Source organism: Mustela putorius, unplaced genomic scaffold (genome assembly GCF_011764305.1).
Source record: "Mustela putorius furo isolate JIRA1106 unplaced genomic scaffold, ASM1176430v1.1 tig00003942_pilon_pilon_pilon, whole genome shotgun sequence".
Lineage (NCBI taxonomy): Eukaryota > Metazoa > Chordata > Mammalia > Carnivora > Mustelidae > Mustela > Mustela putorius.
Genome location: NW_025422087.1, coordinates 11189703 through 11217114, shown reverse-complemented (window position 1 = coordinate 11217114; position 27412 = coordinate 11189703). Strand labels below are relative to the sequence as shown.

The following is a 27412-nucleotide window of genomic DNA, read 5'->3' as shown; positions in this document are numbered from 1 at the left end:
TGCTGAATTTAGTTATTCTAACAGGTTCATTTGTTTGTTGGTATGTTTATGTGAAATCGAGTTTTCCAAATAAAAGATCAAATCATCTGTGAGTATGGATAATTTTACTTCTTCCTTCCCAATTTGGATGCCTTTTATTTCACTTTCTGCCTGGTTGTTCTGGCTAGAACTTTTGGTATTATGTTGAATAGAAGAGACAAAAGTGGACATTCTTGCCTTGTTCCTAATCTCAGAGGGAGGCTTTCAGTCTTTCACTGTTGAGTATAACGTTTGCTCTGGGTTTTTCATATACAGTTTTTATTCTGTTGAAATAGTTGTTTTCTATTCCTAGTTCATTCATTATTTGTTTTTTTTTTTAATCATGAAAAGGTGTTGAATGTTGTCAAATGCTTTTTTGGCTTCACTTAAGATGATCATGTCACCTCCTCGCCCCCTGCTTCATTCTGTTAATGTGGTATATTAGAGTGAGTTTTCTTTGTTGAATCATATTTGTATTGCAGGAATAAATCCCACTTGGTCATGGTGTATAATCCTTTTAATACACTGAATTTAGTTAGTATTTTGTTGAGGATTTCTATATAAGTGCTCACAAAGAATATAGTTTTCTTGTAGTGTGTTGTTTGTCTTTGGTCTCAGGATAATGCTGGCTTTATAGAATGAGTTAGGAAATCTCTTTTCATCAATTTTTTTTTGGAAAAGTTTGAGAAGGATTGGTATTAGTTCTTCTTTAAAGGTTTGGTAGAATTCTTCATTGAAACCAACAGGTCCTGGGCTCTTCTTTGTTGGGAAATTTCTGAGTATTAATTCAATCTCCTTACTAGTTATAGATCTGTTCATATTTTTTTTTATTTCTTTGTTAGTAGCTTTTGTGTTCCTAAGAATTTGTCCCATTTCATCTAGATTATCCAGTTTGTTTACATACAGATTTTCATAGTATTCTTTTATACTCTTTTTTAAATTTTTGTAGAATCAGTTGTAATGTCTGCACCTTTTTTTCTGATTTTAGTAGGGTCTTCTCTTTTCTCTTAGTCCATCTAGCTAAGGGCTTGTCAATTTTATTGCTCTTTGCCGAGAACCAGCTCTTAGTTTTGTTGATTTTTTTCCCCCTTGTTGATTTCCTGGTTTCTGTTTTATTCATCTCTAATCGAATCTTTATTATTTCCTTCCTTTCATTAGCTTTGTTTTTCATTTTCTCGTTTTTTAAATCATAAAGTTAGATTGTTGATTTGAGATCTTTCTTATTTTTTAATGTGTTTTTAGCTATAAATTTCCCTGCTAACACTGTGTTTGTTGCATCTCATAAATTTTGTTGTTTTGCATTTTCTTTTTCATTTATTTATAAATATTTTCTAATTTCCTTAAGATTTCTTCTCTGATTCTTCAATCTGATCGTTGCTTGTTTGGGTGTATTGTTTGATTTCCACAAATTTGTGAATTTTCCAATTTTATTTCCGTTGTTGATTTCTAACTTCATCCTGTTGGGGTCAGAGAAGATACTTTGCACGAAATCTGTTTTTTTATATTTATTGAGACTTAATATGTGGCCTAACATATGGTCTACCCTGGCAGATGTCCCATGTGCACTTGAGAAGAGTGGGTATGGTGTTGATGTTGGATAGGCTGTTCTGTTAATGTCTGTTAGATCCAGTTGATTTATTGTGTTAAGTTCTCTGTTTCCCTACTTACCTCTGTGTGGTTGTTCTATCCATTATTGAGAGTAGGGTATTGATATCTCCAACTCTTGTTGTAGCACTGTCTTGTTCTCCCTTCAATTCTGTTGGTTTTTACTTCATAAATTTTGCTGATCTGCCATTTTTTCATGAATGTTTATAGTTGTTCTATCTTTCTGACACACTCAGTCTTTTATTAATTATATCAAGTTTTTATCTCTTGTAAACTTTTTTGATTAAAGTCTATTTAGTCTGGTATTAGTACAGCTAGCCCTACTCTATTTTGATTGATGTTTGCATAAAATATCTTTTCTCAACATTTCATTTTCAATCCATTTGTGTCTTTGTATCCAATGTGAGTCTCCTTGGATCATTTTTTTTTCCTACTCTTCTGCCAATCTCTGTCTTTTGGTTGGAAAGTTTAACCCATTTACAGTTAAAATAATTAGTGATAATGAGAGACTTCCTTCTGCCATTTTGCTATTTGTTTTATATATGCCTGATGGCTTTTTCAGTTCCTTATTTCTTGCATTGCTCTCTTCTTTTGTGTTATGTTGGGGTTTTTTAAGTGAAATATTTAAATTCCTTTCTCATTTCCTTTTGTGTATACTCTTCAGCTATTTTATTTTTCTTTTCTTTTTTTTTTTCAAGAAGAGAGAGATTACAAGTAGGCAGAGAGGCAGACAGAGAGAGGGAGAGAAGAAGCTCCCCACTGAGCAGAGGGCCCAGTGCGGGACTTGATCCCAGGACCCTGAGATTATGACCTGACCCGAAGGCAGAGGGTTCACCCACTGAGCCACCCAGGCGCCCCTTTAGCTATTTTCTTTTTGGTTACCACTGGAATTGCTTTAAACATCTTGAAGTCATAATACTCTAATTTGAATTCATGCCAGGTTAACTTTAATAACATATAAAATTTGGCTTTTTCAGTCCTCCAGGCCTATCCCTTTCAGTTGTTCACAAAATTACATCTTTACACATTGTATGCCTCAAGACATAAACTAATATTTTAGTGCATCAGTCTCTTAAATTACACAGAAAGCAATATGTAGAGTTGCAAAACAAAGTTACAGTAGTGCTAGCTTTTAGACAATATTTAAAAAATATATATATTGGTCTCTTAAATCATGTAGACAATAAACTAGTGAAGTTATAAACCTTTGTTACAGTAATACTAGCTTTTACAATTGCCTATGCATTCATCTTTATTTAGATCTTTATTTCTTCATATGATTCAAGTTAGTGTCTCATGTCCTTCATTTCACCTTGCAGTACTCCCTTGATCATTTCTTTTTCTTCCAGGATAGGTCTAGTGGTAATGAACTCCCTTAGCTTATGTTTATTGCAACTGTCTTAATTTCTCCTTCACCATTGAAGGACAGTTTTTCCTGATACAGGATTCTCAGTTTATAGTTTTTTCCTTTGAGCACTTTGATATTACTGGCCTAATTTGTATCCCTCTAGTGAATTTTTCATTTCTGTTATTGTAATTTTCAGTTCCAGAATTTCTTCTTGGTTTCTTTTTAGGTTTTCTATTTCTATTGATACTTCCATTTATTCATAATTTTTTTTTTTTTTTTTTTTTTTTTTTTTTTAGTTTCTCTACATCTTCCTTTAGTTTTTTGAGCATCTTTTAGTTAGTTGGGTTGACATCTTCGTCTAGTAGATCTGCCATCAGGTCTTTCTTGGGAACAGTTTGATTTGAATGGGCCATACTTTCTTATTTCTCTGTATGCTTGTGATTTGTTGTTGTCAAAGCCTGAACATCTGAATCTGATAATGTGGTGAATCTGGAAATCAGATTCTCTGCCTTTGCCAGGGTTTGTGGGTTTTTGTTATTGCTTTTGGTTTTGTTTTGTTTTTTAATATTGTAAGCAGTTTCTGTGCCAAGGATCAGCCTGGGGTATAAATTCAAGGTCTTCTCTGAGCCTGCTTCTTTCCTAGATATGCAGAGTCACTTTCTACTTTTCCCCATATATGCAGTGGCTTTTGCAGATCCTAGCCTTTAATGTCTGTCTGGCTCCTAAAAGAAGAAAAAGAAAAAAGATAGGGGTTTGGGGAAGGGTGTTGGCCCTATTTAAAAGCCCTGGAAGTAACTGTGGCCAGAGGAGGAGAGACTTGCAACAGTGAGGGGTCGTAAACATCTAGCGGCTATTTGCAATTCTGTGATCAGAAACAGCAGTCATCGGTCAGACCACAGATACCTGATGTTTGGAGGACAGGATCCATTTTGCTTTCCCTGGCTCCTGCAGAGTGAGTACAAGGTGCTGCAGGAACATATGCACAGTTGCCTGCCAGGGATAGGGGGTTGGTCACAGCTACTGAGCTAAGAAACTGCAATTGACCCATATTAGCCACATTTGCCGTCCAAATCTTCCCCTAGAAGCTGTAATCTTTCAACTGGTTCTAGAGTTCCAGAATAGTTAAGTTATCCTGCCAGTATAATAATCTTCGCCTAGATGGGGAGACAGATATCTGGTGCTTCATACTCCTCCATCTTTCCAAAACCCTCCGACTCTAGTCTTTAAGGCTCTCCTCCATCTTAGTTGGGATAGTCCACAATTGTCTTACGTCCCTTCAGCCTGTTCCCTTCTCTCTCTTACCTTCTTCTTTCTTCTAATTCAGTGTTGTTGTTGTTGTTGTTTTTTGTTTGTTTGTTTTTTTAACCTTTCAGAGGTCATAGGTTCTTTTCAGAATTTGCAGAAAAATACCCATGAACTGTCTCCCTAGAAAAACATATATGTACAATCATTCAAAATGAGCAGACAATTCAGATGTCCAGCAGATGACCTGAAGTCCTATCATGGCCCATTTGAATAGAGCCTCTATTATAAAGAAGCATCTCTGTCATCTTCCTTGGTACTGTGGTCAGAAGATATTCTGTCCTGCAACAAGATGTTAACTAGCAGACTATGAACAGGAATTGCCCTCTCACAGATTTGTAGGAAAATTCTGAGTACAGTTAGAAAAGCCTCTTTTCCAGAATATGAAATCATGATATATTTTCCACGTTTACGCAATTGATATATTTATCCAATGACACTAAACTGGTGCATGTATGGAGTAGTTACTTATAGTTTACAATGCAAACTTGTAATTGTCACTCTTTTGAAACACATAGGGATGACAGACTAACTTAAGTGAGGACAAAATCAAATTAATGAAATATACGTCCAGTGCATTTGTGTGTGTGTATGTGTGTGAAGCCTGATTTCTCTTCAGGTATATAGAGTAATAACACATTATGTATATATGACAATAGGGATAATAACAGCCAATTATTTTCTAGGTAGACTTTTTTTGGATCTGCTTTTATACTTCAAAAACACTTGTTATCACCATATTAATTATTAGTATACAAATAGTATTATAAAAGTAGGATAGTATTATAAAAAGTAATCAAGTATTATATTACTATATAAAAAGTATTATAAAAGTAGTCAAGGAAACAGCCTTTTCCTTTAAGAGATTAAATGTTCCTTTGGCAAGTGTGTTCAAGTTCTGAATTTGGTTCATAAAACTGTTTTATAGAAGGGATACCATGGATTATAGGGTCAAATTGATAAGATTAAAAAATTAAAAAAAACAAAGCAAATAATGAAACAGTAACATTTTGTCATGGTGAGTATTTCTGGAATGGGCCCTTGCAGAATGGACCAATGCCTCCTGATCCCCTTGGCTGATGATGGCAACCAGCCTGATAGGTGATATGGACTTTTCTTGGCCACACTGACCAAGAAGCAGTGCCCATGAAGGATTGTTCAGAGGTTCTTTGTGTGTAGTGCTTAGGCATGCTCCAGGACAGATAGCCGACATGTTCATCTAAAATGGTAATTTTTTTGAATTTTGTTTTCTTCAGAATTAAAATCAATTGAATCTTCTAAGAAGGCCAGTAAGTAAAAATAATCTCAGTAACTGCTAACAGGAGTTTGATTTAGACTGACAGATTACAAATGAAAGGTTCATATCTCCCAACTGTTTTCCAGCTTGGCAAATTGGATTTTAGTGTAGAATTATGTACAGTTAAAGCATGGTATATGCATGTGGTCAGTGCTGTGCTTCTTTTAAGTGGTCCTGTTTAAAAACTTGGAAATGAGGAGTTTTGTTGTTCCCTTAGTGGGGTCTATTATAAATCTCATATGCCCGAAAAAGAAAGTCCTGTTTCATGCGGTGCACGGAGTAGACCATGAGTAAACTGGAGGAGGGATGGGCATAGTGCTTTTGTCCTTCCGTCCACAGAAGGCAAGCTCTTGTGGCCAACAGATGACATTTGTGGAGATCTGGGGTGATGAAGGCCTTAAGGAAGACACTGCAAGTGATGTCAAACACAGTAATACCAAGCATACATTTTCACTCTTACTCCTTAGTGGTAATAAAAACAATTCTAGAAAGAAACAAAAATCTGGAAAGACAAGTGAAAATCATGTGGTGTTGGTAGATGACATTTGCTGTGGAAAGGGTCAGTTTGACAACTGTGGAGGGGGGAATGTTGTTTTGCTCCACTCTGTGCAATATAGCTTCACGAGTAAAGGTTTCAGTCTCAGACTGGACTATTCTGGGTGTCGGGTGGGGGGAGTAGCAATGTAGCGTCAAGAGCAGCTAAATGAGTCACACAGTCCCATGTGGCAGGTACAGCCAACAGCCATGGAGTCATGGAACTATAGCTCAGACAGACCCTCACAGGGAGGGTGAGCATCCCACCTCTTGATCTGCAGATGAGGAAATGAGGGGGCTCAGAGAGACCACATAGATGTTTTGTGGCAAGGGATAGAGAGTTTTCTTAGGAAAGTGAGAATTATTTTCTATTTTTTATTTTTTATAAACATATAATGTATTTTTATCCCCAGGGGTACAGGTCTGTGAATCGCCAGGTTTACACACTTCACAGCACTCACCATAGCACATACCCTCACCAATGTCCATAACCCCACCCCCCCTCCCAACCCCTCTCCCCCCAGCAACCCTCAGTTTGTTTTGTGAGAGTAAGAGTCAGTTATGGTTTATCTCCCTCCCAATCCCATCTTGTTTCATTTATTCTTCTCCTACCCCCTTAACCCCCCATGTTGCATCTCCACTTCCTCATATCAGGGAGATCATATGATAGTTGTCTTTCTCCGCTTGACTTATTTCGCTAAGCATGATACCCTCTAGTTCCATCCACGTCGTTGCAAATGGCAAGAATTCATTTCTTTTGATGGCTGCATAGTATTCCATTGTGTATATATACCACATCTTCTTTATCCATTCATCTGTTAATAGACATCTAGGTTCTTTCCATAGTTTGGCTATTGTAGACATTGCTGCTATAAACATTCAGGTGCACATGCCCCTTCGGATCACTACGTTTGTATCTTTAGGGTAAATGCCCAGTAGTGCAATTGCTGGGTCATAGGTAGTTCTATTTTCAACATTTTGAGGAACCTCCATGCTGTTTTCCAGAGTGGTTGCACCAGCTTGCATTCCCACCAACAGTGTAGGAGGGTTCCCCAGAAAGTGAGAATTTAACCACAAAAAGAATTAGTAGAAAATGATCCTAATCTGACAAATTAGTTATTTTTTTAAGATGTTATTTATTTATTTATTCATTCACTCATTTTTAAAGATTTTATTTATTTGACAGAGAGAGATCACAAGTAAGCAGAGAGGCAGGCAGAGAGAGAGAGAGGAGGAAGCAGCCTCCCCACTGAGCAGAGAGCCCGATGTGGGGCTCGATCCCAGGGCCCTGAGATCATGACCTGAGCCGAAGGCAGAGTCTTTAATCCACTGAGCCACCCAGGCGCCCTTTAAGTTAGTTAATTTTTTAACTGTGACCTAAATCCTCTAAGTACAACTCAGTTATCATCCCCAGAATCCTTCTAGAACCCCCAGCCTTGGGCCAAGGACTCTTCCTCGTGTACCCACCTCTGGCATCTCGCTTCCATAGCTCTCATTAGATGTTGCAGAAATTATCTGGTCAGGATTTTGTTTTAAATCCTTCACATACATTCATCTTTAGAATCTGTTTTGTTTCATTCTTCTTTGTAGTTTTATAGGAATAGAGGAACTACATGCTATATTAACAGCTCCACTCCTATTTGTGGAACCACTTTTTAATAACTTCCCTGGGAGTCTTTTCTTTTACTTACAGGGTGAGCCTGGGCACTGGTGTTTTCAGGAGGCCACAGTAATTTGAGCAGATAGTCTATGGGCATTTAAATTATCTGACAGTGGAAAGCTGTTCTGAGCCAGGTTGACACTCCTAAACAAGCTTGCATGGGGCGGAGGGGCCGGGGTGGCTACACTGTTGATGCCGGGGTGATGGCCAGCTGGAAATAAACAAGGGGCTCTTTGTTCTACTGGTGGCAAAAACTATGTGTGAGTGAGATTGGAACAGCCTTAATGAGCCTGAAGTGGCAACCTGGACAAATAGGAACTAAAGTCTTAGTGTTAGTGAGAATCCAAGTCCGATTCCCTTTTTGAGTTTACTTTTTCTATCAAAAATATATACCAAACATAGGAGCAAGTATAGAGAATATTGTTTGAACGTCTGCCTGCCCACCCATTGCTTTACTAAATTTTAACTTTCTGATATTTTCTATCCTCTTTCTTCCCTACCCAGAGGCATTTATTACACATTTGAGATTCTGAATTTGACTCATTGGGGTCTCCCTCCATGCCAGGGCTGCTGTATAATGGGACAGGTGCTGGGCCTTATAACAATAAAAACATAGTTTTGGAGCCACTATGAGGCTATCATAAAGATTCAGAATGTGGCACGAGATCAGACCACAGAGACGGGTTCCACAGACCTTACGTTCTTGACCAGTCTCGGTGTTGTCCCCAACAGATGAGGAGAGATGGTGGCCCAGAAAGTCACTCACCAAGGTGAGCCTCGAACGGACATGGTTTCAGGATCTCTGGTTTAAGGGATGTGCCTTTCAGTCTTTCTGGATTGTAACCCACAGTAGCAAACCGCATTGCGTTGTGCATTGCAAATTGCTCAGTGACCCTCAGCATAAGCGCGTGTACACTCGTACACACTCACACAGAGCACACGCCTGTGAGTGAAGGTGTTAATGAAATAATACCCTTTCTTTGTAAACTGCACTACAGTCTAGTCTATTTTGTTGTACAAAAGCTATTTTGTTTGACTAAATTGATTTCATGTGTCATTAATAGTTAGGAACCCGTGGTTTAAAACAACAGCAGCAAAGCCCAGTTTAGAGAACCATTATTTGTCTCATGGAGCAAACATTTTTTGAAGGGTTATTTGGTTTAACTCTGCTGAATATTTTGTAAAAAGCTTTTATGTATCCCTGACTTAAACTTCAAACTTTATTTCACAATGTACTCATGGAAGTCCCATGTAAAATTAAGCAGAATTCAAAGCTCTTTGGGGGTTCAGGTCATTCTGCACCGTGTTACTTCTCTTTCATGCTCCCAATCCTCTTCAACCATTGCTTTAAGGCAGCCTGTCTTGATTAAATAAACAGACCTTGAACACGGTGACTTAACTATTTTTTATAAATTCACGATCGTTAAGCCACAAAATCAACCTTTCCAAATAAAACTGAGCATAAGTCAAACTGCCAAGTGAGAAAACCCAGCTATCAAGTCCTCAAGTCTCCTTTGCCTCAGAGTTTACCTCTCTGTTCAATGCTAAAGTCTATATGAAGAACAAAGTGATGCGGGTGCTGCTTTATATTTATTAAACTCATCAATTTGCTTGTAACCAGGCTGACATCCTCCTCCCCTGGCGGGGGGGCTGACAACTCTCATGACAGCAGGGGTTTATGTAGCACCTTTGCTGGGAGAAGTTTATATAATTGTACCCGGATAGGTACAACTTTCCCTCCAGGGAAGTGGAAGAGAAAATGATACTTACTGCATATCAAATAAGCAGTCATTGGAGATTTTGAGCTAGATTGATTCTAACATACTGAAATGAGTTTGCGTGCTCCAAAATGTTACCAACAGACACTTTAAACTTTAATAAGGTAGCTGGTTTCCAGAATCTGGAAGAAGGAGAGGGTTTTGTTTGAGCCAACTATTTCACAGAAGAGGAAGTGTGGTTCTACCTCAGGAAATTTAAATGGGACTGTTGAATAATGAGGAAAGAATGTCTCCTTTGGATGACAGGGTAAAGAAGTATTCAACTGATTTTCAGGCAGAATAACAAATGGGACAACAGTACTTTTGTGTACCATTTTTTGTACCATGAGTATGTATAACTTCTAAAAAAAAAAAACCAGTTCTCAAACTTTTTGGTTTTATGACGCCTTTCTACTCTTAAGAATTATTGAGAATTCCAAAGAACCTTTGTTTGTGTGGCTCATATATATCAGCCTTTACCATTTTCAGAATTAAGACTGAGAAACTTAAACATATTTATTGATTCATTTAAAATCATGTTTTTCTTTTTTTAAATTTTATTTATTTATTTGACAGACAGAGATCACAAGTGGCAGAGAAGCAGGCAGAGAGAGAGGAGGAAGCAGGCTCCCCGCCGAGCAGAGAGCCCGATGTGGGGCTCGATCCCAGGACCCTGGGATCATGACCTGAGCTGAAGGCAGAGGCTTTAACCCACTGAGCCACCCAGGCACTCCTTATTGATTCATTTAAAAAGAATGATAAACTTTATCATATCTTATATATTAACAAAAACATTTTTATTTAAAAATGATATTTAAAAAGAATTATTAAAAAGACTGCTACTGTTTCATATCTCGGCAAATCTCTTTAATGCCTGGTTAAGAGAAGACACTTGGATTCTCATATCTGTTTTTGCATATCATCATTTGTGATATATTTTTTTAAGTTGAAACACATGAAGAAAATCTAGCACACACAGTAATGTAATTGGAAAAGAGAGGACCCTGGAAGCCCCCTCATGGGAACTCTGGTCCTTTGAAAACCACTGTCCTATAAAGTAGTTTGTACATAAATGGTGGGATTATTAGTGTCCTCATTTTTTTTTCTATTCCATTTATATATTTTTCCAACAGTGAAGATGAATTACTTGCACAAACTGTAATTGAGAAAGGAAGAAGAATAAGCATGTTGTAGAAAGATTATAGAGGCCCTCAAAATCCAGGGAGAGAAGTTTATACTTGGGAAATGAAGGAGTCACTGTAATTTCTTAAATAGGAAATGACTCGGTAAAAATTGTGTTGGGGAGTGAATGGATTAGAATTGGAAGAGAAAAGCTACTTCAGAGGTTGTTGCAGTAATCCAGGAGCGTGGTGAGGGGGGCGAGACCTCACATGTTGGTGGAAATGGAGAAATATCAAAATCTGGAAGGCACTTTGAAGGCAGAATTACCAAGACTTGGGTAAGGGGATAGTAGAGAGGGAGAGTCAGAGATGACTAAGACTTTCCAAGTCTAAAACATTTGAAGTGTATTTTCTTCCTTATATCCAATGTTTAATTTTTTCTGAAAATTACCCTGATGAAGCTAATTAGAACTTTGTCTTGTTATTTTGTTTTTGTTTTTGTTTTCCAGAGTTGGCCAGGCCCTTGTAGGGCCTGGGAGAAAGTCATCCGAGTTCCCAAGCTGAATCGGTCAGTTACTTCCAGAAGAAAAGAAAGACCTATGACATCCCTGGAGAGTTTGTACCTATGACATCCCTGGAGAGTTGCTTGCTACATTCTTCCCTCAGGCCCTGCAGGCAATAACGGGCCGTCTCTCCAGTTCCGTTGGCCCTGGACACCTGCAGTTCACCTCTTATGCACTCCAGCACCCCCATCAGCTCCCTCTTCTCCTTCACCAGCCCAGCAGTGAAGAGACTGCTAGGCTGGAAGCAAGGAGATGAAGAGGAAAAGTGGGCAGAGAAGGCGGTAGACTCCTTAGTGAAGAAACTAAAGAAGAAGAAAGGAGCCATGGATGAGCTGGAGAGGGCCCTCAGCTGTCCAGGGCAGCCCAGTAAATGTGTGACAATTCCCCGGTCTCTGGATGGGCGGCTGCAGGTGTCCCACCGCAAGGGTTTGCCCCATGTTATTTACTGCCGCGTGTGGCGCTGGCCTGATCTCCAGTCCCATCATGAGCTGAAGCCGCTGGAGTGCTGTGAGTTTCCATTTGGCTCCAAGCAGAAAGAGGTGTGCATTAACCCCTATCACTACCGCCGGGTGGAGACTCCAGGTGAGTTTTCTTCCTGATGTCATCATCCCTTGTTTTAAAAGTTGAGGAACTGTGTCCCAGTTGATGAGGAGTGATGGGGCGTCAGCAAGACGAAGACCCCACCCCCAACACCACCGAAAGAAAGGAAGAGGGGAAGGTTCAGTTTTGAGGAAGTAATCCAAACTTTTGTTTTTGTAGTCCGAAAAATCTAGAAAGAAGATAATTTTAGTATACATGTTAAGTTTTGTGTGATTATGAAAAATGAAGTTTGGATGTATTTTGGAGTTTATCATCATCAGGTTTTTCTAGTTCTTGGGGTATTTGAAGATCTTAATATGGCCTTGATATGATTAACTGTAAAAAAAAATCCCTTCTTCCCATTCTATCTCCCTCAGTGAAACCAAACTAAGCTAAAGAAGGTTTTTTTGTTGTTTTGTTTTGTTTTTGTTTTTTAAGGTTTTATTTATTTATTTGACACAGAGATCGAAAGTAGGCAGAGAGGCAGGCGGGGGTGGGGGGTGGGGGTGCAGGATCCCTGCTGAGCAGAGAGCCCTGTGTGGCTCCATCCCAGGACTCTGAGACCACGACACAAGCAGAAGACAGAGGCTTAACCCACTGAGCCACGCAGGCGCCCCCTAAAGCAGGTTTTTGCTGCCGCTCTCCGCAAGCTCAGATACATGGAAGTATCTCCTATTTGGGTCTGCAAACAGCCAGTGAAAGAAGAGCTGGAAATCCTTTCAGGGAATGAAAGGAACAGGGGCTGGGAGAGACTGGCAATTGTTCTTAAGTGTGGCTTTAAATATAAGAAGATATTCTGAAACCCGTCACGCATGTGTGTGTGTTGGACACACATTTTTGTGTGTATTTTTGAAGTCTGGAGTTTACCTTTGTCCTTCGCAGTGACTGGAACAGTTGGAGCCCATTCCTCTTGGACTGGGTGTTTCTGTGGCTGCTGGGATGCAGATTTAATAGAAGTTTCCTCTCCCTGTTTGGCTGTTTGCCTCATCCCAGGGGACCAGAGGGCTGGCCTAGGAGCTCTGGGAATGGCCCATGTCCATTAAAAGATGGTTCTGTCTAGGCATGTGGGCCGTGGTGGGGGTCCAGCTTGCGCCTGGCTCCAAAATTCAGTTTACCTTACAGCAATGGTGGAGAAATTGTGCTCAGCTGCCAGTGGTCTTTGTGAGGTGACTTTCAGGCTTCCAGATCTTGCCATCCTATTGTAAAACTGCCTGCGTATAGACGCTTCTCGTCGTCACTTCATCCCAGGATTAGTCCCTGTATGAGACTGTTGAGAAAGTCCTGGTGAATCTCATGGGTTTCCACTAGATCATATAGGTCTTAGCCTTCTTCTTTTCTTTCCTGCTTCTCTCTGGATTCTCTACCTACTAAAAAAAGTCATCTGGGGCACCTGGGTGGCTCAGTAGGTTAAAGCCTCTGCCTTCGGCTTGGTTCATGGTCCCAGGGTCCTGGGATCAAGCCCCGAATAGGGCTCTTTGCTCAGGAGGGGGCCTGATTCCCTTCCTCTCTCTCTGCCTGTCTCTCTGCCTACTTGTGATCTCTATCTGTCAAATAAATAAATAAAATATTTAAAAAAAAAGTCATCCAGGTCCAACTTTAAGACAATGGTTTGATACCTTTTTTGTTTCAAAGATTTGAGTTATATTAAGCATTTAGAATATACCCAATGAAAAAATGTTCATTATGAAATCATTTCTCTCTTTCTGAGGAATGTAGTTGTAAAATGTACATTGCAAGAAGTATCTTGTTAAATGTCTCTGGCTTTCCTTTTGAATACTAGAAAACCTAATTTTATTTTTAAACTTTTAAAAAAAGATTTATTTATTTGAGAGAGAGCATAAGAATGAGCAGGGGAGGGGCAGTGAGAGAGAGAATCCTAAGCGGACTCCCAAGCTGAGTGCAGAGTCCAACGTGGGGCTTGATCTCAGGACCCTGAGATCACGATCTTGAGATCATGACTTGAACTGAAAGCAAGAGTCAGACACTTAACCAGCTGTGCCACCCAAGCATCCCTAGAACACCTAATTTTAAAGGCTTAGTTTTAGTTTATGTAAGGTTCTTTTTAGAAATGGTAATGTGAATATATTTACATGTGGCAGATGGATTTCATATCATAATATTTTAGGTTTTAGTTTCCAAAATGAAAGATGGGTGGAGATTGTATTAATTTTAAGGTAATATTTAAGCCATCCAGGATTTTTTTTATTCCTAACTTTGTTTTTGTTTTCTTATTAGAAAAATCAAATTTGTACTTAACTTTCTGGCCATGTTTAAAGTAAATATTTTGAGAACAGTGAGGGTGCTAATATTCAGCAAGTTTACTGGGTTCTTAGTTATCATAAAGCTTAATTAAGTTTTTTTGCATTTGAAATCTCATTTTTTTTTGACAACCTTCCCCCATTTTAGGAACACTGAAGGCTGCACTCTGATTTTCTTATTACTCACACAACCTTTTATATCATTTATGTAAGTTCTTTCTAACTATCTGTAGTGAAGGATCTATTTTAATTTTTAAATTTTCAATCCTTCAAATATCAGTACTTTGGTAATGCAAACAGATTACGTGGCAAATGAAATTTTAAGAAGACAAAAATAAAAGGGCAAGCGTAGGTTTGCTTTTTTTTTTTTACTATAATAAAATATTTTATATCTGCATTTCAACAGATATAAAATTACCCTGTCAAATTGCTAACTTTAATAAGTTTCAAAACAGTTCAGTCTCAACCTCCATACTGTATTTTCCTTGACTGGCACCTAGCAGCTGGTGAAGTGTTACCAGTCCCCAAATCTCACTTTGCACGGCTTGCGTCTAGTAGCTTCTGGGCAAACAGTGTTTTTGTAGTGTGTGATGATTTTACGCCATGCAACTGGAGCTTATTTCAGGAGTATAATTTCTTCTCTACATAAAATACCCACATATAAAAACCACACGAGTTTTGAAAGAGATACAAAATCTTTTTCAGCTCTGCTCTGCACCCCGTATGCGGCAGGAATAACTCCTGCCACTGTTCTCCCCCAAGTGGTGCCTCGTTGTTAAGACAGGTTTGTATTTAAAAGGTGGTATAAAATTGAAACCAATGTCTGTAATCGTACTATGTCATATTTGTAAGCAGCAGTTATGATCTAGAAATAGAATTTAGTAATGAGGAATAGCTATAGCTAAGGATTGAACATTTCTGTGCACCCCCTCCCTTCATATGTTGAAAACCTAATGCTTAAGGTGATAGTACTAGGAGGTGGGGGCAGTCGCTTTGGGAAATGATTCAGTCATGCAGACAGACCCTTACAAATGGGGTTAGTGTCATTATCAAAGAGGCCCCAGAGAGATCCCTCTTCCCTTTCCACCCTGTGAGGGCACGAAAGGTCCCAGTCTGTAGCCTCAAAGAGAGCTTTCCCCAGAACCTGACCATGCTGCACCCTGATCTTGGACTTCCGGCCTCGGAAACTGTGAGAAATATATTTCTATTGTTTATAAGCCACACACTGTATGGTATTTCTATTGTAACAGTCCAGATGGACTAAAACAGCTATGTTTTGAGTGGAAATATTTAAAAATGTGACCAGTGCATATCTAAGGTAAACTAGCCAGTCAAGCTGAATGCCAGCTGGGATGATTACCATTGGTTTTCTTTACGGAAATCACTGCCTTTGGTTTTAGGTGAATGGTAAAAATACATTATCAAGACATTTGTTTCAAAAAAGGAAAACAAACCTTTTTTTAAATTTATTTTTTATTTTTTATTTTTTGGTGTCTCCGATCTTTGGCCCGTGAGGAAATAGAAGTTTCTGCCTCTGGATGGTGTGAGGCATTATATTTAACAATGTTAGGAATACAGTATAGATATTTTACACTACAACTGAAGTTACAGAGATTATTCCAATTCTTTTTCATCCAAAAAAGAAAAATGAGTGTTTGTTTTGAGCCTTGTTAGCATTGTAATGAAATGTCATTGCAGAAGAAGCCATATACCATGTACTCTGTTGGGTCCCCCCTTTCGGGCCATATACCATGGCCTCTGTCAGCCCCCCGCTTTCATGAAGCAGGTCATCTTTTTGTTCCCATCTTTTGGTCTCATGGAACACATAAAAGGAAATGATGGCTTATCATCCAGCTCATTTTTAGATGATGATGTGGAGGGTTCTGTAATGTCATACATTATACACGTAGACACATAAACCAGCTTTTTTTTTTTTTTTAAGATTTTATTTATTTATTTGATAGAGATCACAAGTAGGCAGAGAGAGAGAGAGGAGGAAGCAGGCTCGCTGCCGAGCAGAGAGCCCGATGCGGGACTCGATCCCAGGACGCCGAGATCATGACCCGAGCTGAAGGGAGCAGTTCAACCCACTGAGCCAACCAGGCACCCCATACACCAGCTTTTTAAGGGGGAAGAATTCATTTGTTTTTCTGCCACCCTCAGCTGGTGTGGTTTAGTTTTAAAACTTTATTTACCTGTTTGAGTTTATTTTTTAACTTGCTTGTTAGGAAAGAGATAGATGTATGATGGCAGAAAAGTGGTAGACTTTGTGATTCATCTTACTGTTATTTTATCAGTATTGTTGTCATCTGTTTATTCCAAAACATTGACTTTTTATCAATACTTGCATGTGGTAACAAATCAGTAATATTATTAAAAACAAGAGCTACCCCATCCATCTCCAGAAACAACTTCTCTTAATCATTCTTGGTTAGTTCTTTTGCTTGTTCCCTCCATTATTACTAAAAATTATGGAGATAACTCTAGATAATATATTTATGCATTATATACATTAATGTTTATACATTAATTACTGAAAATTATGGAGGTAATCCTAATATAATATGCTTATATATCTGTTTCTGAACTTTTCACCTTCAGGTAATTTCATTCACTAATACAAAAGATGAGGATTTAGCTAATTTATATTAACTTCTTTCTTCCTCTTTTTAAATCTCTGATATCTATATTGTAGTTTATCGATTTATTGATTGATTGATTTTTGGCTCTTCAATTGATTTCCATGTTTTCCCTTAGAAGAGCTTTGCAATTTCCTTTGACCACTTCCTCCTTCCTCTGCTTCTCTTTCTGGAACTTACTTTGGTCACAGGTTGTACCACATTTATTGATTATCTTCTTTCCGCCAGGCACTGTGACACTTTAGAAGTCAGTAAGAACTAGGAATGCCTGGATGATACTTGCCCTTGAAAATTGCATGCATTCCTAACTTTTTGTATAGAATCAGGATCAAAACCACTTTTTTTTTTTTTTAAATGTGGAACCCAGAAAAAACATACATAGGGCTTTGTTTATAAGTTTTTTTATTGATGTTTATCTTTTACTGATTCGCTTTGTATTACTGTTTATCTTTTTCTTATTCATTTTTAGGTACCTTTAAGAACTTTCTGATAAAGACAAGTAGATTTTTTCTTTTCTTTTTTTTAACTTTAGCAGCACTAGGCTGCCCGTCTGAATAATTCAACATGGTCTCTGAAAGAAAAATATTCTGGGCATCACTTAGAAACCAATTTTGCCTTTTAAAAAAACCAAACCACTTCATTGGCAGAATCAAAGGAAGACACAAACAATTAGTCCTGCAGAAGGCCAGATAATAGGGCAGCTCTGGTAATTTCTGTGGTAGGAATGAATAGGCAGTCTCTTTAGTGTGCTGACCTCAGAATGATTCTCCTCTAAACTTTTTACTGTGATACTCTGTTTAATATTCAGTTTGCGAGAGTGTTTAAGTACTAAACACTGGTGTTCAGTTCGCTTCACCAGCTCACTTTCTGGGAAACGACGGAACCTTAATTGACAGTTTCACAATAAGCACAAAGAATGGTGGGTGGGCAGTTCCCAGAAAACAGAGTTTTATCATGAAGAAAATGGGCAGACACAAACAGCAAGCGTCCACTGGATTTTGTGCCGAGGAGCCAATGCTCAGTTCTAATCCACTCGTTCCTTTCTTATCCTAGTGCTGCCTCCCGTCCTCGTGCCAAGGCACAGTGAATATAACCCCCAGCTCAGCCTTCTGGCCAAGTTCCGCAGTGCCTCCCTCCACAGTGAGCCTCTCATGCCGCACAACGCCACCTATCCGGACTCTTTCCAGCAGCCTCCCTGCTCGGCCTTCCCTCCCTCTCCGGGACCTGGGCACGTGTTCACACAGTCCCCGTGCACCGCTGGCTACCCTCACTCCCCAGAGAGTCCCTCGGAGCCAGAGAGCCCTTATCAACACTCAGGTCAGTGAAAGCCGCTGTCCCTCCACGTGGAGTTTGACCCAACAGTCAGTTATGGTGGGACCGTCCTAATTACAGTCACTGTTACTCCCTTTCATATGGAGCTTTGCCGTTTACATGGCCATGTCCTGTGGGCCTTTGGACCTGCCCACCTCTATGATCAGGGCCAGCTGGGAGCAGTTATCCTGGAGCTACACATACCTTTGCTCTGGTTTCTGGTTCTCACCCCCTGGAAGATGCTAAATGGATTTGAACAGCATCTCTGGGCATTTCCAGGGATTTTTTTTTTAAGGTAGCAGAAATAAGATGATAAAATACTTCTCTAACCCAAGGAGAAAGACTTGACCTGAGGGTAAGCAACGTGAGGGGTCCATGCTTGGCCTTTGCTTTGGCTGTCTCTTTCAGTAAGCACAGGGAGTCCCAGCCTCCAAAAGATGAATGCTTAACGTCCCCAGGGCAGAGTTGGGCCCCACCTAGCCTGTGCTTCTCCTTTTGTGCTGTGTGAAGCCAGCACAGCATTTTGAAGACAGAGCTAGTCAGTCTTCAAAATGCTAGTCAGTAAACATCTGCTGAACTGAAAAAGCCAATGGAAGGGACATCCTGTGCAAAAGGGAGAATCAAGCACATTGCCACAGTTGCACATGCTGCTGCTTCTATAAAGTGGCTCCAAGTTAGATCATGAAGAAGAGATTTATATGCACCTCTTGAGTGTGAGATGAGTCATATCCTGAGCGACAAATTCTTAGAGGCCAGCCTAAACTCATCTGGCGCTAAATGTTACAATCTGCCTCATTCATGTGTTCATATATTCCTTTATTTAATGGATATTTATGGAACACTTATTATATACAGGAATTGCCTTGGGGAGCTGGAAGGAGAATTCAAAGATGGGTAAAAAATGTCCCTGTCCTCACAGAACTTATAAAATGTGGGAAGACAGAAAAGGACGTGCCCCTTCCTTTCTGAGTTATTCAGTTCTGCCTTTTGCTCCCTCAGCAATACAGCTACTATTTTCATACACATCTACTATTGCATTTATCACACTACGTTATATAATTCCTCCCTATATATTCCCCCCCCCAATTCAACTGCCAGTCATCTTCTCTTTTATATATGTAGCACAGGTCCTAAAACACAGTGTTTGCTCATCAGTTGATTGCAGAGTAAACAAATCACCACACAGGCATTTGGAACTGGGCCAGAGCCTAGGGTTATAGCTCTTGACGTTACTGAGACAGTAAGTAATGGCTGAGCACCTACTAAGTGCCAGGCACTGTGCTACTGCGAGAGGTACAATGACGACTAAGTCTGACAAGAGTCTCTGACCTTCAGGAGGCAGTAGCTGTTGAGAACAATCATGTAAGTAAGCAATGAGGCTGTCACAGTCCGGACAAGTAATGATAAGGACCTGAACTAAGAAAGGGATGTGGGGAGGGGAAAAAAACAATGAATTTGAGGAGACAGACTCAATAGAACTTGATGTGGGGGTGAAGGCTGAGACTCAGGGAGGGAGCTCAGGAGTCATCCACTCAGTGGGGAGGAGATGGTTGCTGTCTTACACGGAGCTGGATTCACCAAGAGAGGGATACAACAGGAAGAGAAGTCATTTGAGGACAGAGCCAAGGTTAAGGGACAGGAGGATAATTATGTCACAGAACACCTGTTTACTTGAAACATATCTGTGCTGTAAAGATTGCCTGTGCTGACCTTGTCTTCTTGCACTGGTGAAACTCAAAGGTTGATATTTTTTCCCCTCTTCCCACCCATGAAGGACGGACCCCAGCACCTCTGCAGAAGCTGGTTCATTTTCATGGAGGGAATGGCTCTTTTAATTTCAAAGAAAATAATTATTTTCTGAACGATTAACAGCAAAATACAACCTGCAAAACAGACCCATAGCTAAGTGAAACTAAAAGGAGGTTCTGAAATTTAATAGTTCAGCACCTTATTTTTTTTACGCTTTATTGAGATATAATTCATACATCATACAGTTCACACACTTAAAGTGTGCAATGTAGTGGTTTTCACTTCTTAATTTTTAAAGTTGTGGGAAGATACATATCTCATAAAGTTGGACATTTTAACCATTTTAAGTGTACAATCCAGTGGCATTAAGCACATTCACCGTTCTGTGCAACCATTCCCATCATCTATTTCCAAAATTTTTTCATCCATCTAAACAGAAACTCTGTACCCATTAGCAGTAGCTCCCAGCTCTTCCCCCTGCCCTTTCCTCCTGTCCCTGGCAATCTCCAGTCCACTTATTGTCTCTGTGAATTTGCTTTTTCTAGGTACCTCAAAGAAATGGAATCATACAATATATGTCTTTTTGTGTCTGGCTTATTTCAGTTAGCATAGTGTCTTCAGAGTTCACCTATGTTGTTAGTCTGTGTCGTTTACTTCATTTTTGTGATTAAACAATAATATTCCAAAATAAAGGTACACCACATGACTGATGGATATTTGGGCTATTTGCACCTTTTGGCTGGTGTGAATAATGCTGCTCCAAACACGAGCAGGCAAGCATCTGCTTGAGTCTCTGTTTTCAGCACCTGTGGGCATATGCCTAGGAGCAGATATGGTGATACGGTAACTCTGTGTGCAGTCCCTGAGTTTTACAGATAGACGTACTCTGGGACCTGCAGAAGAGCCACCTTGCTCTATAACTTTTTCACAAGGCTCAGAGTTTATTTTCCCACAGGAAAACGTCTTACCCGTGGTTGCATGATGTGGTCTGCATTCAAATTGCCATCAGTGCCTGGGGAATGTCAGGGCCACATCCAGCCATTGATCTCCAGACTCCAATTTCTGAGGGTGGGACCAGGAAACTGCATCTTTAACAAGTGTCACTGGGACTTTGATGCATGCTTAAGTGTGGGAACTGCTTGGATGCACAAAATTCAGTTTTCAACAAAAGCAGACTGATTCAACTTTTTATGCCACCGAAGTCTACCCACTGCTAACATAGCAAGGCAATTACGAAGTGACATCAGGAATGTATACAGGAGGAAACAGTTATTCTGAGGTTCTCACTAAAGAGGTTTTCCTCTGCTGTAGGAATTTTTACTGTGTTGTGAATTACTTTCTCCTAAGATCTTATCTACCGAATGCACAGCCTTTGCCTAAGCATGATCACTGCCCGATTATAGGAACTGATACTTGGAGAGAGGAGCCCTGCTCCACATGCCTTGGGCACAAGGTTATAATCAGGTTTCCACTGTTGTGCATTGTGGAGGCACATTTGGAACTATCTCAGAGACCATGCCTCCCTGCGGTCATTGTACCATCCCTGGCAGCAGAGGACTTGGAAAACTAAGCTCAAAGAAGGTTTAACTTTCTGTTTTGAAAGCTGGGCAACAGACCCCTGTGCTATTGAGAAAGCTAGGAGAATAGCTCCTTGATTTGAAAATCTTATGAAGTCGTTGCAACTTACAACTCTTTTGGTAACTCCCAAGTCAGAGGGAAAACTCATCGACTATTCAGTGAGGATGTCAAGACAACAGATTCCTTAGAATGTCCCTGCGGAATAGCCTGATGACTGACTGGTCTCTCTGCAACGGCAGCACTATGCGCTGGGCCCAGGAGTTTCACAGCTAGAAAGGCTGGAGCTGTCTTAGTGTCATGTATCAGTTTCACTGCTTTCTTTGAGTTGACACACCACCTCCACTTTATCAGGGACCCAGAATGGCCAACCCGTGGATGCCACAGCTGATAGTCATTTAGTGCTGTCAGTGCCTAATGGAGGTAAATTTGTAGGTGAACAGCTCAATGTAGCTGTTTTCCAAGAGCATTTCCTATTACTCCAAAACAAAAGAAAATTAAAAAAAAAAACAACAACAACAACCAAAACATGCTAGCCTGCTATTTCACATGTCTTTGAAGAGGCAGAGAGCAGGGCTTTGCATTCTAACTTTGGCATTCCTCATCACCATAGAGTGAATGTTAGTTTGTCATCCTGGTTACTAGAGTAAGTTAATTTTTTATTCTAACCTAACATTTAGACGCGTGTTGTTTTTGATGTTTATTACAGAAATGGGTGTTTAAGTTAACAATTTTATCCCCATTGTGTTTATACTATAGCTTTGTAGTGGTGTCTTTGGTTTAGCTTAGCGGGGCGCTGTACATAAATATGTAAATATACACAAATATGTAAATGTACATGAATATGTAAATATACATAAATATGTAAATAGGGTTTTTACAGAATTTTATCTGTTTCTTAAAATAGGCTAGGTAAATAAATGTTACTCAGTTTTAATGTTCGTGTAAGCCACATGGGGATCTTACACAAAGGCAGATTTTGGTTCCTTAGATCCGGGGTGGGAGCCAAGAATCTACATTCCTCACATGTTCCCAGGTGATGCAGAGTCTACCATTCAGGAACCACACCTGAGTAGAGAGGGTCTAACAGAGCGTACGATTTGAAGTCTGTAGGGGTGAAGTCTTTTATAAGTATAGGTTCTTTTGTAAATCAAATAATAACCCCCTAACTTATGTTTCATAAATTTATGTTTCAGTGCACATAGGAACATACTGTAGGTACAAGAATTACTAAGATATTCAAAGAAAAGAGAGTGAATATAATCAGTCAAAAGACAGAGTGTGCGTGGCAAAGAAAGAACTCTGAACTTTGGTTGGCAACTTAAAACTTTTGGTTTGGCAACTTAATTACTTTGAAAATTTTAAGGTGAAAACATAACATTCATGGATTTCCTGATGAAACATGTGCTGTCTTTAAAAATACCTTATGCCATATAAGTACTCCATATATATATACAATGGAGAATGTGACTCTATGTTGTTTTTCTTTTTTTCTTAAGTAATTTTAAGTCCTGTCCAGTATTTTTTATTTGGCCTTCATCATATCCAAACTGTTATTTTTTCAGCCTTAGTATTTTGGAAAATGATACTCTTGTCACTGGGACTTTATTCAGTTTATTAACAGTGATATGTTATCTTTAACATGTAGAGAGGAGACAACCTGTCCCCTTCCCTGGAGCTGTCTCCTCTCCGGGTGATGGAATTTACATTAATCTGTTCATACTGTTGTTTGTCAGACCCCCTCAGTACTAATACATATGAGTGCAAATGCTCTAATCATGGGAGAGTCACAAGGATTGCGGCCTCTGTGTCACACGTGTGGTGACAAGATGAACTCCCCACACAGATCTTCCATCAGGGGACAGGTTTGGAGAGATCTTTGTCTTGCAGCACCTCTCCTGGTTAAGAGCATGAATGTTGTCCAGGTGAGATCATGAGATGGGAAGCCAGACATGATGGGAGTGATGTGCTCTCTGGTTCTTTTCCTTCCAGACTTCCGGCCAGTTTGCTACGAGGAGCCGCAGCATTGGTGCTCAGTTGCCTACTATGAACTCAACAACCGAGTTGGGGAAACGTTCCAGGCCTCCTCCCGAAGCGTACTTATAGATGGATTCACAGACCCTTCAAATAACAGGAACAGATTCTGTCTCGGACTTCTTTCTAATGTAAACAGAAACTCAACAATAGAAAACACCAGGAGACACATAGGAAAGGGTAAAAGCAAATATGTCATTCATGTATATGTTCTTTGGAGCTAAAATGTGGGGAGAGAAACAAGCCACGGGTTGGCCACCTAACCTGGCAGGATGGTCTCAGGCTGGTGAGCCAGCAGGAGGCCTGAGGTTGCAAGGTCGTGGTCTCTCTACTTCTAGGGTCAGTGTAGCATCTTTCAGAGGGTGGATTAGGATAAGTATTAAGACAAAGTGGTAAGACAAACAAGAGGATAAATGTGAAAGCAGGATGAAATTACTAAATAGAAGTATCATGAATTATTTTCGAATTGCCTAAAGATGCTAAATAAGAAAACTTCAGAGGAGGAATTCTGGTGGGGGGATTATATTCTACCAGGTAAAGTGACCTTTGGAGACTTAGAAGCTAGGTAGTGAAAATCATGACTATTTATGTAGGGAAACCTTTGGTAGTGATTGGGGTTCTCCTGTGCTCAGGATTGTTATGAAGCCAGATGGACACAGGCCTCCTTGAGGTTTGGCCAACGAAGCTTTGAAGCCTTTCTCATCGGTGTGATCAATGGTAGAAAATCCCATCTGAATGTGAGCCCTCACTGTGTATCTTTAAATCATCTTCTTTACATTAGAGTAGCTGGTAATGTTTGACACCTGGTTGTCCACTATTATGTCAGACTACTGTGGAATCATAGTTGTACAGAAACTTTAGAGTCATTTTATCTTTCCTCTTTCCATCCAGCCCTCAGACCACCGTAGGAAGGTAGACACAAATCTTTTATTTCAAGTTTCCAGGGGAGATTCATTATTGTACCTGGTGATACATTCTAATATTCTTCCTAGCATACTTCCTTAATGTCTCTGTCATAGAAAACCTACAAGCTATTGGTTAGAAACAGGTTGAATTTATTCATTGATGTCCTTTTTTTTTTTTTTTAAGATTTTATTTATTTATGACAGAGAGATAGCAAGAAAGGGAACACAAGCACAAGGGAGCTGGCAAGGGAGAAGCAGATTCCCCACTGAGCAGGGAGCCCGATGAGGGGCTGGATCCCAAGATGCTGGGTTCATGACCTGAGTTGAAGGGAGATGTGTAATGACTGAGTGAGCCACCCAGGTGCCCCTTTATTGATGTTCTAATGATGATATTTGTTTATTTATATCCTATATATTTGTATAGTGGCTTTTTTGTTTTTGTTTTTGTTTTTTCCCATAGTGGCTTTGAGATGGCTTATAGGAAAACTTTGCAGTGAAATGATAAATGGAAAGTAGAAAATCAGGAAGAGGGGGTTGGGGGCAGCAAGGAAGGAGAAGGAACTAAAGGTTAGCATTGTGGCTGTGATTAAAATTGTGCTCTAGGCTTTCTGACAGGGAGGTCAAAAAATGGAAACACAACTATAATGTAATTTTTATCCCAAAGGAAGAAACCTGGCCATTCTTCAAAGGAAATAATACTTTTCCTTTGACTGAATTCTTAAATACATTTCTCAGATACTATAACTTTACTTTCAAATGGTTTTTATAAGAATCTTCAGGTGAAATTTATTTTTTTACATTTTTTTTTTAAAGATTTTATTTATTTATTTGACAGAGAGAGATCACAAGTAGGCAGAGAGGCAGGCAGAGAGAGAGAGAGGAGGAAGCAGGCTCCCCGCTCAGCAGGGGGCCCGATGCGGGACTCAATCTCAGGACCCTGAGATCATGACCTGAGCTGAAGGCAGCGGCTTAACCCACTGAGCCACCCAGGTGCCCCTTCAGGTGAAATTTAAAGGCAGACTATTACAACATAATATTGTGGGGCTGGCTGTGTGCTGAGGGGCTTTCTGGACTGGTCTGCATATGAGACTTCTGCTGATGCCACTTGGTCCAAAGATACAATTCAAACATGAAAGGACTGTTGAATGCCTCCTGGGAATCTTTCTGCAAGTAGCTCTTTGAGGGGGCTGCTGATGCAGACATGGGAGTTGAGGTTCTATGTATTCCTGCCTGAGAGCTAATCCCCAGGTTAAGAAACCATAGGAACAAGAGCTAGAAATGACAGCCTTTTATGAAAATCAGGAAGTCCACCTAAGTGCTCAGTGACTGGAAGGGCCCTCTACCCTCATGTGGTTCCCCAAGGCAACGTCAGTTTTTTCAGAAAGCTGTTTGGAAGTGCTTTACTGAGAAAATGATTTTTTTTTTTAGAGGAGATATAAAGCATGGGGAAAAATTAGCGTCGAATATTTTTAAAGGAAGAGCTGTTGGTCTTTCATGAAGTCAGAGGACTGCTTCTTAGGTGCTCCCTTGGATTGTTTGGTTTTGAGCAGCATGGCTTCCTGGAACACCAGCCTGAATAAATTTGCAGCAAAATGCCTCCAATCATTAGTGAATAAGTTAACTTGTTCTTTGGAGTTAATTAATCGAGACACTTAGATTTCAGACATAGGCATTCATCTCACAAATCTTTGTTGAGAATCTATTCTTAGCCAAACTGTCCCACCATTAGGGACAGCAGTTAGAAACAAAGAAAAATAACAAACAAAAACAAACAATAACAGGCTTTCATTGGTTACACATAACCAAGGAAAGACAGAAAAGGAATAATGTTATATATCTCTAAGGATTTGTCTAGAGGAAAACACAGGAGGGGAAGAGATTGGGGAGAACTTGTTAGGAAGTCAAGTGGGATAGCCAGGGAATGCTTTCCTAACCAGGTGACATTTGAGCAGAAAGAAAAGTGCGTTTAGGGCGCCTGGGTGGCTCAGGGGGTTAAGCCGCTGCCTTCGGCTCAGGTCATGATCTCAGGGTCCTGGGATCGAGTCCCGCATCGGACTCTCTGCTCAGCGGGGAGCCTGCTTCCTCCTCTCTCTCTCTGCCTCACTCTCTGCCTGCTTGTGATCTCTCTCTGTCAAATAAATAAATAAAATCTTTAAAAAAATAAAATAAAAAAATAAAGAAAAGTGCGTTTAGTCACATGGAGGGGGAGCTTTCAAAGCAGAGGGAGCAGCAGGTGCAAAGGCCCTGAAGCCTGCCTGGTATATACATTGTAAGAACAGCAAGGAAGTCAGAGTGAGTGGAATAAAATGGATAGAAAAATGGGGAAGTTATAGAAGAGGAGGGGAGAGGACCAGGTCACAGGAGTTTACAGATCTGAATTTTCACTTTAAAAGGATTCCCTGGCGGGACGCCTAGGTGGCTCAGTTGGTTAAGCAGCTGCCTTCGGCTCAGGTCATGATCCCAGCGTCCTGGGATCGAGTCCCACATCGGGCTCCTTGCTCAGCAGGGAGCCTGCTTCTCCCTCTGCCTCTGCTGCCATTCCGTCTGCCTGTGCTGGCTCTCTCCCTCTCTCTCTGACAAATAAATAAAATCTAAAAAAAAAAAAACAAAACAAAACAAAAAAAAAGGATTCCCTGGCAACTGCAGTAAAATTAAATTGTTAGTGAGGGAAGAGAGACACATTTTGTTTTTAAGATTTCATTTATTTATTTGACAGAGAGGGAGACAGCCAGAGGGAACACAAGCTGGGAGAGTGGAGGAGGGAGAAGCAGGCTTACGGCTGAGCCGGGAGCCCTATGTGGGCTCATCCCAGGACCCTGGGGCCCTGACCTGAGCTGGAGGTAGAGGCTTAACGACTGAGCCACCCAGGCCCCCAAGGGTGAAAGGTTTAAAAACACATGTGAAGGAGAAAACTGAAAGGTATATAAGAAATGTTAGCTTTGATTATTTCTGGGCTGTGCACTTGTGGAGGAGTTTTATTCTCTGCATCCCTGTATTCTCTAAATTGTCCCTCCTGGGCTTTCTTGCTCATGTGAGGATGGAGGCCGTGGGACTTGCTTGGCCTGTCAGGGCAGGCCAGGTTTGCTACAGTGGTGCTGAGAAACATCACAGGGGGCGCAGCCCAGCCCAGCAGAAGGGCTGAGTACTGAGGTGGGCC

At 40.2% G+C, this 27412-nt stretch overlaps 1 protein-coding gene across 7 annotated transcripts in view; it reads left to right on the top strand.

The window, feature by feature from the left end:
- Positions 1 to 27412, top strand: part of SMAD9 (SMAD family member 9) — a 74609-nt gene that overhangs the window by 35213 nt on the left and 11984 nt on the right. For all 7 annotated transcript variants that reach the window (XM_045069536.1, XM_045069533.1, XM_045069535.1 and 4 more), the window contains 3 exons: positions 11152 to 11787; positions 17735 to 17998; positions 23309 to 23530. In XM_045069536.1, coding sequence (XP_044925471.1) covers positions 11376 to 11787; positions 17735 to 17998; positions 23309 to 23530 — 898 coding nt within the window. In that variant the 5' untranslated portion in view covers positions 11152 to 11375. The remainder of the gene's footprint in view (positions 1 to 11151; positions 11788 to 17734; positions 17999 to 23308; positions 23531 to 27412) is intronic.